This window comes from Budorcas taxicolor, chromosome 19 (assembly GCF_023091745.1).
Source record: "Budorcas taxicolor isolate Tak-1 chromosome 19, Takin1.1, whole genome shotgun sequence".
NCBI classification, from domain to species: Eukaryota; Metazoa; Chordata; class Mammalia; order Artiodactyla; family Bovidae; genus Budorcas; species Budorcas taxicolor.
Window position 1 is genome coordinate 8,225,096 of NC_068928.1, and position 12,043 is coordinate 8,237,138.

General features: G+C 51.7%; 1 protein-coding gene across 4 annotated transcripts in view; it reads left to right on the forward strand.

Annotated features, from left to right (window-relative positions):
- MSI2 (musashi RNA binding protein 2) overlaps positions 1-12,043 on the forward strand; it is a 409,668-nt gene that overhangs the window by 259,083 nt on the left and 138,542 nt on the right. For all 4 annotated transcript variants that reach the window (XM_052657188.1, XM_052657186.1, XM_052657187.1 and 1 more), the window contains exon 7: positions 10,097-10,145. In XM_052657188.1, coding sequence (XP_052513148.1) covers positions 10,097-10,145 — 49 coding nt within the window. The remainder of the gene's footprint in view (positions 1-10,096; positions 10,146-12,043) is intronic.

Below are 12,043 nucleotides of genomic sequence, written 5' to 3' on the forward strand. Positions count from 1 at the left end.
CGCACTCGCGCACTCACAGCCAGCGCCGCAAACGGGCCGTGGATTTCCGGCGCTCACCACCACCATGCGAAGGCGCCGCGCTCGGGAGGCTGTTAGGCCAGATGCTGTTTCCGCGTGACAGCTGTCAAGCCTGCAGAACCAACTGCTTCTCCTCTGGCAGATCGCGCCCGGCCTGTCCTGGTCCCTCTCCCACCACCCTCCTTCTTCGCAGCCGCCTGTCTCACCGTGGCGGGGACGTCCCCTGAGACAGCCTCCAGCCCTGCCCTCTGGGGTGATGCTGGGCCCAGCCTGGGCCCCCACTTCAACCGGAGGCCGTCCAGGCAGGTGCTCGTGTGCTTTGCTTGGATTCGAGGGGTGCCTCCTGGGACTGCGCCCCTGAGGACACGCTGGTTTCTTTAGCGGCTGCCCCTGAGCGTGACCCGTTTGCAGCGAGGAGTCGCACAGCATTGGGCGCGTCCCTCCAGTGAACGGTGTAGGGTGTGTGTACGTTTGCACACGCATGTGTGTAGGTGCACACACCCGGGGATTGCCAGGGGTGGGGCGGTGACTTGCAACAAATATCTCACGATGAGCATGTCCTGCGCGTTAGTCACTGGCCACCCCCCACCTGAAGGCCTCCTCACAGCTCCAGGAAGTGGGACTCAGCATTCTCAGGGCTGGTGCCCAGCGGGCACTCTGGCAGCCTGAGGGCTGAGTTCTGGGACCCCTCTGCCCGTTCCAGCCATGCCCCCAGCCTGCTCTGTGACCGACCACAGAGTGGACAAGTGGGCTCAGGGGTTCTTGAGTTCACCCATCTAGAGGGAAGAGACCTCTCAGCCTCCTTCTCCATTTGCTCCTCCCTCCAACCCTTCTTTCTTCTCCCCAGCCTGCCAGAGGCAGTATACAGCGGTCGCCTTGGTTACCTCGTCACCTTTCTTAACTTTTTGGTAGAGCTTTAAGGCAGTATTTGTTGGTTCACTCGGGAGACAGTGCAGCTACACGGGGCCCTGGGGATTCAAAAATAGAACGCAGTCGAGGGAGACCAGGAGAAAGATGTGGGCATGCATCTGAGTGTAAATCCCGGCTCCGTCATTTGCTGCACGCGTGATCCTAGGCAAGTCACTTAATCGCAATGAGCCACCATTTCCTTACCTATATAATGGGTGTGATAATCTCTATCTCAGAGCTATTGTGATAATTAAATGAGCTTTGCGAATTGCCTATTAAGCTCCAGTAAATGGTAGCTATTACAGTCATCATTATTTCAGGGGGAAGACATTTCATAGCCTAGACTCTGATATTTACGTATGGAATCAGAATCCCTGCCTTTATGTAAGTAAACTGTCTGCACCTCCAGACACCCTTTAATGCCTATGGCAGGGGTCCATTTTATGAATTCACAACTGCTCTCTGATGAACACGGGGGTTTGTTTTTGTTTAAGTTAAATGGGAAAATGAATTAAAGGATTCGTTTAAAGTGAATTTAAAAATAATTAAAAGTAAAAAAAAAAAAATAGGGCCAGTAAAAGAGTGTTGCTAGTGGGGAAAGAACATTCTGGTCATAGTAAGACTTAGGAGCCTTCCATGAAGAGTTTAGGAAATGTCCTTAATGCCACTGAATTGTTTATCAAAAAAATGGTTAAAATAGCAAATGCAATTTCTACTTTACTACCAAAGAAAGAACTGGGGAGAAACTGAGCAGGCTGTCCTGTTACTTATTTAAGGCTTGAGTCAACATAGAGAAACCTTCAGGTGGATGCAGATTAGAATTTTCTGAGTCTTGGAATGAAGGAAGTGCCTAGCCCACTCAGCACCTCACTGGCTGCAGCCTCCCAGGAGTCAGTAGACCAAGCGGGGGCTTGGGGGCCCAGGGGCTTGTGTGCCTGCCGTCCTGGAGCCTGAGCCACGGCAAGCAGGCCCGGCTGGCACATGGACTCAGACCACCAGCTGCGGAGTCCTGGGCCCAGCTCCAGGCCCGCCAGGGAGGAAACTGAGGCTCAGAGAGCTTGTAATAATCCCTGCCTTCAGGGATTGTCGTGCGGTCCAAAGCAATAATACAAGTGAAAATGTTACTGATGGTGGTGAAAAAAAAATGCAGCAGTTTCTTTAGGCTTTTAAAGTGCTGTGTTCAGTTTTGGGCCCTTCCGAGCCTCCTTCTGAACGGAACCTTGACTGTCTTGTCCTAAGACCAAGACAAGGTGAGGAGAGCCCCCCCAAAGCCACCTGTGGCACGGGGCCTGCGGATCCAGCAGGGGACAGACAGCCAGCCTTCAGGCAGCTGACGATCCGGGTGATGCCCCTTTATATCTAGGGCCCGTCTCCACCCACATACGCTGTGATGAAGGCTCAACTCTGCTGTATTTACCCGTTAGGACAGTGGTTCTCAGCCTTGGCCGCCCCTGGAATCCCTGGGGGAGCTGTAAACATTCCACTGCCACCCCCTGCCCCCCAGAGGCTGATTTCACTGGTCAGGGTGTGACCCTGGCAATGGGGTGTTTTTTTTGTTTTGTTTTTTTTGTTTAAGTTCCTCATGTGACTCTGGTGAGCAGTCAGGGTTGAAAACTACTGATCTAGATTTCAGCATGAGCTAATGGGATTTTCCTGCCTGCTCCTTTTTCTCCACTTTTCTTCCTTTTGGGCGGTGATTGAAGATAGACTGTCGTTACTCGTCAAGGCCAGAGCATGCTGAGCAATCTCATCTCCATGAACTAGACTCCCTCACCCAGTTCTCGGGCAAAAGTGCAGAGCCATGCTATCCTCCGTGCAGAAACGCTCCCGGGGATCAGGCCGCCTTGGTCTCCAGCCTGGATCCCAGGCTCCTCTGTTCTGGGCAGGCCTGCCTAGTATATAACACTCCACCCTTATGACTTCAGGGCCTGGAGTTTATAGAGCATCAGCAGACCCGTTAAACCCCTCACACTGTAGTGTCCTGGTATCGCATTTATGGGCGTTTATTGAAACGAACGCTTGGAGGGTTTGAGTGGGAGCAGGAAGCAACATGAAAGGCATTTGTTCCGGGGGAGTTTGAAGAGCTTGGGTCTCATCGCTTCCTTTCCCTCTCCCTCCTTGTGTCTGACCAGATAATTTAAGGATCACTTGAAGTGCCGTTTCCTGCTTTGTTCTGGGTACGTGTGGTTTGTGGTGTGTGTGCATTGTGCGTGTGCCAGGAGGGGGTGGGACATTTCTCCAGGCATGCTGGCCAGCCACAGCAAACGTTCCACAGCCTGGAACGTCCTCAAGGCACAGGGGATTTGGAAGGGCCCCTGGTGAGCCTGAGCTCCCAGCTGTGGTCCCAGCAGGCTGTGTGGTCCATCTCGGGGTCCTCGGCAGAATCTCTGCGGATGGGTCGTCAGTGACCACCCCACGCAGCTCCCTGCCTTCACAGATGAGAAACATAAGGGCTGAGAAAGGAGGTGCCCTGTCCCCAGTGAGCCTCTGGTGGAGCTGGAATTGGAGCCTGGACCCTCCCCGTGCGTTGTGCCACGCCGCCTGCCACGCTCGGCTGTGGCCTAGCACCTGCTGAGCTATTGGCCAGCAGCTCTTTCGTCCTCTCCTGGGACCAAGTTCCCTGCATCCCCAGATCAGCGTCATTCACCTGCTGCCTGCTTGTGGAGCCAAACCACAGGCAGAAGCGCAGGGGTCTGAGGGCACCGCCTGGGGTTCCAGCCTTCGGCCAGCCCACCTGACCAGCAGAACTTTTGACCTCTCTCGCGAGGCGCTGCTTTGATCCATGGCTTGAAAGGTTTTCTCTTCAGGCAGTGTAGGAGCTGGGCGGGCTAACGTCTCCCCTCTGGATATGGCCAGCATCTTCTGCCTACTTCTGAAATCACCCAGCAAAAACGTCTGCTCACCGTAAATCTTTCGGCTCATTATAGAGAAGGTTCGCTCATTCATTAAATGAATTAGGATTAGAGAGGCATCACCCACTGACTTGAGTGCTAATGACTGCAGATTTTCATGGTGCTTATTTGCTGAGGAGCGTGTTGCCAACTTATTTTGGCATTGCCAGGATCTCGGTCTCCAACCTCGCTCCTGGGGAGAGATGTGGGGCAGTCCCTTCACACCCGAACGCCTGGACTCCACTGGGACGGTGGAGTCGATGGGCTAATACTCGGGCCATAGTCCTCCTTCCTCCTTCCGCCCCTTCCCCCGTTTTTCTTCACTGTCTGATACTACTTAAGACTGCCTGTGTACCTTCTTATAGACTAAAAGCTTTCTTTGTTTTTTTGAGAGAGAGAGCGAGCAAGCAGGGACCATGTATGAGTTGCCTGTTGCCGCAAGAATGCTGTTTAACAGACAAGCGCAGAACCTCTGTGGTAGAAAGTAGCTGTTTATGCCCCGAGTCTGGAGTAGACGCCAGACTCTGCTGGTGGTTCTGCTGGTCTCGGCCAGGTTCACGTGCTTGTTTTGGGGTTGCCCAGCTGCCCGCCCATCTAGGCTGGTCTCACCAGGGCCCCTGAGGGCACTGGGCCCTGCTCCACGTGTTTCCCATCCTGTCTGAGGCCAGCCTGGCCGTGTCTGTTTCATGGTGATGGCAGAGAGATGCCAGAAAGGGCAAACTGGAACCCAGAGCTCCTCACAAGGCCAGGCCCTCCGCAGGCATACCACCCTCTCCAGCTCTTTTACTGACCACAGCAAGTCAAGCCCAGATACACAGGATGGGGAGATAGACTCTGCCTCTTTTGAAAGGGGAGCTGTTGATACAGAATTTCAAGATAAAGGGTGTGGGGGTCATTAATGCAGTCTGTATACCATGAACCTATATAATGTGCCTCTTACTTGGAACTTAGGCTGAGACTTCGCAACTAGTGCACACCTAATAAATACATGTCACATAAAAGTAAAGTTAATTGATTAGATTTTCTGATCACAGCTGAGCTGGCCTAATGATGTAGCCATTAGCTGGAGTCTGTTAGAAGGGATGCTTCTGTCATCCGAATAGAGTCCGAATTTCTCCTGCACTGGGTTCCAGGGACAGCTTGGTTACTACTGGGAAGTCCCTCTGCTTGTCACCTTTTCCGTCGGGGTTCTGCTGTCGTCATTTTCAGGATCTTGGAGTGTAAATGTCTGGGAGACGGAGCAGAGCGGGCTGTCGGTTGCCACGCTGATGTGCCCTGATTGGCTCTGTGAGAAATTCGGCTCCTGTATTGAGCCCTGAGTGTGTGCAAAGAGGAAGAAGCCGCTCTGTCCACTGTCTTTAACTTCTGTCCTCGTTTCTCCTCCCTTAGAGCAGCACATGGAAAGCGGGGTCCACAGGCCGACAGCTGGTGCTTGTTAGACATGCAAACGCTGCTTCCTGAATCAGACAGCCTGGGGCTGAAGCAGCCAGTTCTCTGGGTGATTCTGAAAGGGAGGAGGTTTGAGACGCCCTGTGCAATCCCCGTGCCACGGAGACAGTGTGGCTCCCCAGAACTGACTCTCAGATGGGCGGGGTGTATGTGGGGCACCTCTGAGGAGGTCACAGTGTCGTCTGAGCCTTGCGAGGGTCAGGGTTACAGGTTCATGACCCCCTGGTGTCGGACGACAACAGGGGCACCCCCAAGCAGCTCCCTTAAGAGTTACTTGCCCTGCTCTGTCGTTTCCAAAGATACACCGTCGAGGATGTCAGGATGTTTTATACCTGCCTGAAGTTATTGGAAGGCAGATCTCAAGGCTGGAACACTTTTCTCCTCCCCAGACAGATCAGGCAGGTGCCAGGACATGGGACAGACATGCCCAGGTTCAGACACCGCCTCCCCTGATCCCCACCCCAGGATCCCATGGGGCCACTAGGCCTGTGGGCCCCCACTTCTGGTATATACAAAGAAATCTGTACGGACCAGTGAGGGCACTGTCAACGCAAAACCAACACCAGTGCTGATCATGACGAGGAGGGTGGGGCCTTTGAAGCTGTATTCCAACCAGGGATAGTGGTGTTTTCTCCCTGAAGTCAGAGAAATGCCCATGTTCACCCGCCTGCCAGCTCCCTTGTGTTCTTCTAGCTCCGTGAACGAGGCCTGGCTTGCAGGCTGAACTCCGCACAGCCAGGCAGTCTGCCTCTCTGTATGTGAGGGAGAGAGAGGGAGGAGAGACAGACGGACACAGTTAGCGGTTTGCTGTCTCTGGGGCTGAGTACCAGCTCCCTTGACCGTACCCCTCACGTCCTTGTGTGATGGAGACTCACACAAGCCGCTTCTGTTTGATTCGCATGGAACCGTGAGAAACAGCCCCGTATGTGAGGCCGTGTTTTTCATTCTATTCATCTTTGTATATTCAAATTCTTCCAGTTTCAGCTCTTGCTGTTCTGCCAGATTTCTATCGCACTGATGCCTTCTCTGAATTAATAAGTGTTTCGCAATCGCTGAAAAGTTTTCTTCCCCCAAGCACGGGGACTTATTCATATTGATTTTTCTTTTTTCCCTTTCTCTTTCCTCTCTAGCTACTCCTTAGATGTTCTGCTTTGTAAAGCGTTAATAGAATTTTCCTTGCGCCCCGTCGCTTTATCTGTTCAGGAGGTCTTTGTGAGGCCCATTGTACCCTGCTCTGTAGAGGAAAGAGCTGTTTTTTATGACAATGGTTGCCCCCAAAACACGTACACAGATCCTCCTCCTCGCTCACCAGGGTGGAGCAGCTGTTAGGAGGGCAGCGTCAGAAAACGCTGAAGCGTAAGAAGGCAAAGAGGGACCCAATTAAACAGTGTGAAAAGGGCGGCGGGGACGGGTGGGGATTGAAAATACTTTTTTTAATTCAAAATATTTATTTCCTAAGGGGATCTGAGTTTCAGTACCCAAACATGGCTAACACAGAAGGGAGACTGTTTTTCTTACCATTAGGCATTTTCAGCTCAAAATAAGGACTTGGCAAACCTCTTAGAAAATATGGTGATGGGTGTGAAACGGACGTCAGGTTTACGTGCGTGGTACCGGCAGGCCTCACCCGTCACCCCACCCCCAGCCCGCACCCCAGGCAGTGGAATCGTCGTCGAGGCCCAGGGTCTGGGTCTGCAGTGCCGTGTGTGCAAGTGTGGCAGCTCTGTGTACAAACAAGCCAGTTGATCTTCTGGCGGGCTTGCTCAAGGGGCGCGTGGGAGGCGGACCGCTGTGGCGTGTCTGGTCTCAGCAGGTGTCTGGGGGCTCATCAAGCCTGCCTGGCCGGGGAAAGGTCTGGTGAAGGCACCCCCCTGTCCAGACTAGCATCGCCTGCTCCCCTCAGCCTGGTGCCTGGGGGAGAGAGGGCAGCTCCCTGCCAGAGGAGCAGCCACCGTGCAGGGCCCTCTCTCTCCCAGGCGCTGACTGCGGGAATGGGGAGCAGAAGGGGAAGGCCCCGGGAGCCTGTTTGTTCAGGCTCGGTTGCTTAGCAACACAAGGGGGCCCTGACTCCAGAAGGGATTTTGAAGCTAGGCCTGTCCCTCAGAGGTTTGTGTCTGGCTTGCCTACCCCTTCTTCCATTCTTACCTTGACTCTGCTCTTCCCTCTATTATATTTGATAGCACCTAAGAAAATAGATTTGATTTGTCGGGAGGCACCGTTTTAGACCTGGTTTTATTGCTTCGCCCAGCGTCTTCCCCTCCATTGAAGACTGTCGTCTGGGAGGAGTGAGAATGAATAGCCGATGATTCTTTTTCTCAGCTGACTTAGCTCAGGCCCCCAGGCTCATCTGTGCGCCTTTGAGCTCCAGTGAACGGTGCTCAGTCCTCCCCACCACACGCACACACACAGACACACACACCACACGCACACGCACACAGTTCTGGCTAACAGTTCTGTCCACCCGCGGCCACATGGTTGGATTGTATTTTTCTCATTCATTTATATTTGGCTGCACTGGGTCTTCCTTGCTGTGCATGGGCTTTCTTTAGGTGCAGTGGAGAGGGGCTGCTCTTCCTTTCGGTGTGCGGGGCTTCTCCTCGGGCTGGCTTCTCTTGTTGTGGAGCATGGGCACCTGGGGTTCAGAAGCTGTGGTACGAGGGCTTGGCTGCCCTGTGGCATCTTCCCAGGCCAGGCATCAAACCTGTGTCCCCAGCATTGGCAGGCAGATTCCCAACCACTGGAGCGCCAGGGAAGTTCTGGGTTGTGTTTTCACTGCCAACCTTGGGCACAGAATGCTTGAGGAGACCAGGCTACACACCTGGCCAGACTCGGTGCAGCCTGCAAGTGAATGGCTGATGGTCTCAGAACAGCGCCTGCACTCACGATGTGTCTCCTGTGAAGCGGGTGAAGGGCTGGATCATAAGTGAAAGGAGTGGACTTCAAAGCCAACTCTGGTTTCGTAAGCAATTTCTGTAGGTCTGTGTGGGACGTGAGTGTGGATCTCTTTGTACCTGTGTCCAGACGTCCTCTTTGTATAAGAACCCCAGCCATACCAAATCAGAGCCACCCCTAAGGACCGCATTTTAACTTCACTTCAGTTCAGTCGCTCAGCCGTGTCCGACTCTGTGACCCCATTAACTGCAGTACACCAGGCCTCCCTGTCCATCACCAACTCCCGGAGCTTGCTCAAACTCATGTCCATTGAGTCAGTGATGCCATCCAACCATCTCATCCTCTGTCGTCCCCTTCTCCTCCCACCTTCAATCTTCCCCAGCATCAGGGTCTTTCCCAAGGAGTCAGCTCTCATGGGAACTATTTTAACTAACCATCAGGTTACCATTTTCACTTAGTTACCTCTTTATATCCTCTCTTCAAATGCAGTCACAGTCTCAGAATCTGGGCATTAGGATTTCAATATATGAATTTGGCAGGGGTGGGGGATGGAGATAGTTCAGCCCAGAACAATCAAAATGTTTAGGTTTCATTGTTTATAACTGGAAACATCCTGAAGGATGATTAAGTAAGCTATAGCATCTCCCTCCATGAAATATGAGACAGTCAAGCTAGTATTCACAAGACCTCACACCCATTAGGGTGACTGCTGTTTGTTTGTTTTTAAGGCAGAAAATAGCAAGTGTTAACAAGGATGTAGAGAAATTAAAACCTTTGTGCACTTTTGTTTGGAATGTAAAGTAGTACAGCCACTGTGTACAGCAGTTCTTCAAAAAAATAAAAGTACAAGTTACTGTATGATCCAGCAGTTTCACTTCTGGGTATATATCCAAAAGAAGTGAACACAGAAACTCGAGATATTTGTCCACCTGTGTTCATAGCTGCATTATTCACAATAGCTGAAATCCAAGTGTTCATCAATGGGCAAAGTGGATAAGCAAATGTGATCTATTCATCAAAGGAAGACAGGTGAACCTTGAGGACTTTATGCCAAGTGAGATAAGCCAGTCACAAAAAAAAGACAAATCCGTGTAATTCCACTTACGTGAAGTACTTAGAGGGGTCCCAGTCTTGGCGACGGAAAGTGGGCAAGTGGCTGCCATAGGCTGAAGGGACGAAGGGGTCCCCCTTGAAGGGGGTAGAGTTTCAGTTTTACAAGAGGCAAAAGCTCTGGAGATGAATGGTGGTGATGCTCCTGCAACTTTGTGAATGTATTTGATACCACTGAACTGTACACTTAAAGAGGGTTGCAGTGGCAATTTTTAAGTTCTGAGTATTTTACCACCAAAAAATCTAGGGGAATAAAAGATAGTATTCGTGATGTAGTTCTCTGGGAGATGTTTGCAGTGTTGTGATATTATCTAAGTAAAAAAGAACGAGGGGGACATTCCATGTGTGATATGACTTTAAACTATGTTAAAATAGGCACGCGTGCATTTACGCTATATGTCGTGTCCGACTCTTCGCGACCCCATGTCCTGTCCATGGAATTTTCCAGGCAAAGAATATTGGAGTGGGTAATACTGGAGTGTGTGGCCGTTCCCTTCTCCGGGAACCTTCTTGACCCGGGGGCTGAGCTCACATCTCCTGCACTGATAGGCAGACTTTTTTTCACCACTGAGCCGCCAGGGAAGCCAGAGGCACAGATTTTCACAAAAATTAGAGGGAAGTACACCAGATGCTACATGTGACAGTGCTGGTTGGAAAGACGGAAAGACAGTGATTTATTTTCTCTTTTAATATTTGTGTTTTCAAATAGGTTTTAGTGAGCAACATGATTTCTCTAATGGAAACTGCCCCCCTCCCCTGAACATGCAGCGTGTCCCGTATTTTGTTAAAGTTCCTGAAGCAGACTCTGTTTTGTGTTTGCTCTGCAGGTGGAGGATGCGATGCTGATGTTTGATAAGACGACCAACAGGCACAGAGGTAAGAAGCCCCGCGTGAGCCAGCAGCCCCTCTGTCCTCTCCTGGGCCCCAGCCCCACAGACAAAAGGCGCAGCGACTGTTCCAAAATCAGGCAGTTGGAGGCGACGTCGGTTGTAGGTCTTTGTTAATGGAGGGCCGAGACGGTACCTAGAGTTGATACCGGACCGTTAAAACACCATTTCCTGTGGGCTTGGGAACTGTCATTTAATCATGCAGTCACAGCCAACACCTTCTTGGTCCTTGCTGAACCGAGCTTTAAACGAACCAAGTGGAAGTTATTCACAGCAGTTAATCAATTGAGTTCTCAATTTGCATTGAAGGAGGTGGTTTAGAAGCACACCCTTGATCTAAAGAGCAAAAAAAAAAAGAAAGCAACAACAAAGAAGCCTCTAGGTTTATGCAGTGAGTAAGTACAGACCTAGAAATGCCCTTTCGTGCCTCTTGGACGTTTGGAAGACGTTTACACTTCCCCGTATTATCTCCTGTGCTTAGTGTCTTGTCCACGTTTTAGAAAATGGATTTCACCTTGGGGTCTAAGAACCCTTGAAATGAAACATGCAAAATATTTTATGTTATTCCTGGGAGAGGTTTCTTAGCTTTGAATGGATTCTCAAAGGGGTGTCTAACCTCTGCCACCTCACTCCCCCAGCCCCCAGAAAAGGACACATTGAAATGATTGCTGTGAATAGAAAATTGGATGACTCTAGAAAGTCCTTCCCAGAGGAAGCAGGGCTAGAAGTTACGGTTCAGCGTTCAGTCGTCCTGTTCTCCAGAAGTTCTTGGTTTCTGGGGTGCATATTCACTGGGCATTCATGGGCAGAGTTTCTGAAAGAGGGTGGCAGGAAAGCCGTGTTCTCCAGAGAAGGAGCCAGCGAGCCGTGTTTCCTTGCCACTTGGATTGCATTTAGATGTTTCCTGTGTTGTTTACATTCTTGCTGTCACCTGAGATTAGTAGCAGTTACCCAGCGTTGACTGCCTGTCTCTCCTGCTCTGAGCAGGCGGGCTGAGTGAAAGGGAGGAAGGAGCAGGATGGGGAGTGATGCTCCCATGGCTGGGAGGAGGAGGGGCTGTCCCGAGGGCGCCCGGGAATCCAGCGTCTAGTCCATCCAGCTACAGCATCCTCGAAAGGGAACGTGGGAAACTGGGCGGGAACTGCGGTATCAGTGGGGTACGTGCTGGGGAGGGGCAGGGAGGAGGACGGGAGGCAAGGAGAGGGACGGCGAGCTTGCAGGTGTGAGCAAGATGACGACTGCCCTTGTCTCCTCCAGCGCTCCGGAGTGAGCACCCAGGAGCGAGAGGAGGGCGGTGCGGGTGGTGGGAGGCCCTCGATTGCCCTCAGTCAGCACGTGCACTGCCTTGGTCCGTGGGGTTTTCCCGGCACTCCTTCCATGTGCGTCTTCTCACTTGGTCTTCACAGCAGACCCTGGGGGTTGTTGTGACTTCGGGAAAACCCCGTAAGTTCTTCATGCCTCAGGTTATTCATCTGCAAAATGCAGGTAATGTTAGTCACTCCTGACAGGATGGTTTGCAGCGTCCAGAGCTGGCAGAGAGGGGACTCACACCCAGGACGGCTGATTTCAGGTTCTGTTCTTTGTTGTCTCCACGTGGGGACCGGGTTTGTTGAGAAGGGTGTTTCCAGCCTTTGATTTTCAGGGTGGGCATAGCTCATCTGAGCGAGGCACTGGCATTCGGTGTTAGAATTCATAATCCTGGGAGACTCCGCAGCAGTTTCTAGGTAGTATGGTTGTCCGTCTCTTCTGAATATCATGGAATAAAGGTGTTTTTGATCTCCTGCTCTGCGTTAGGCCCTGTGTGGGAGAAGATGATGGATCATCTTGTTGAACCATCTCAGCTGAGCAGGGAAAGAGGTTCACCATCTGAGGGATCCGAGGTAGGGG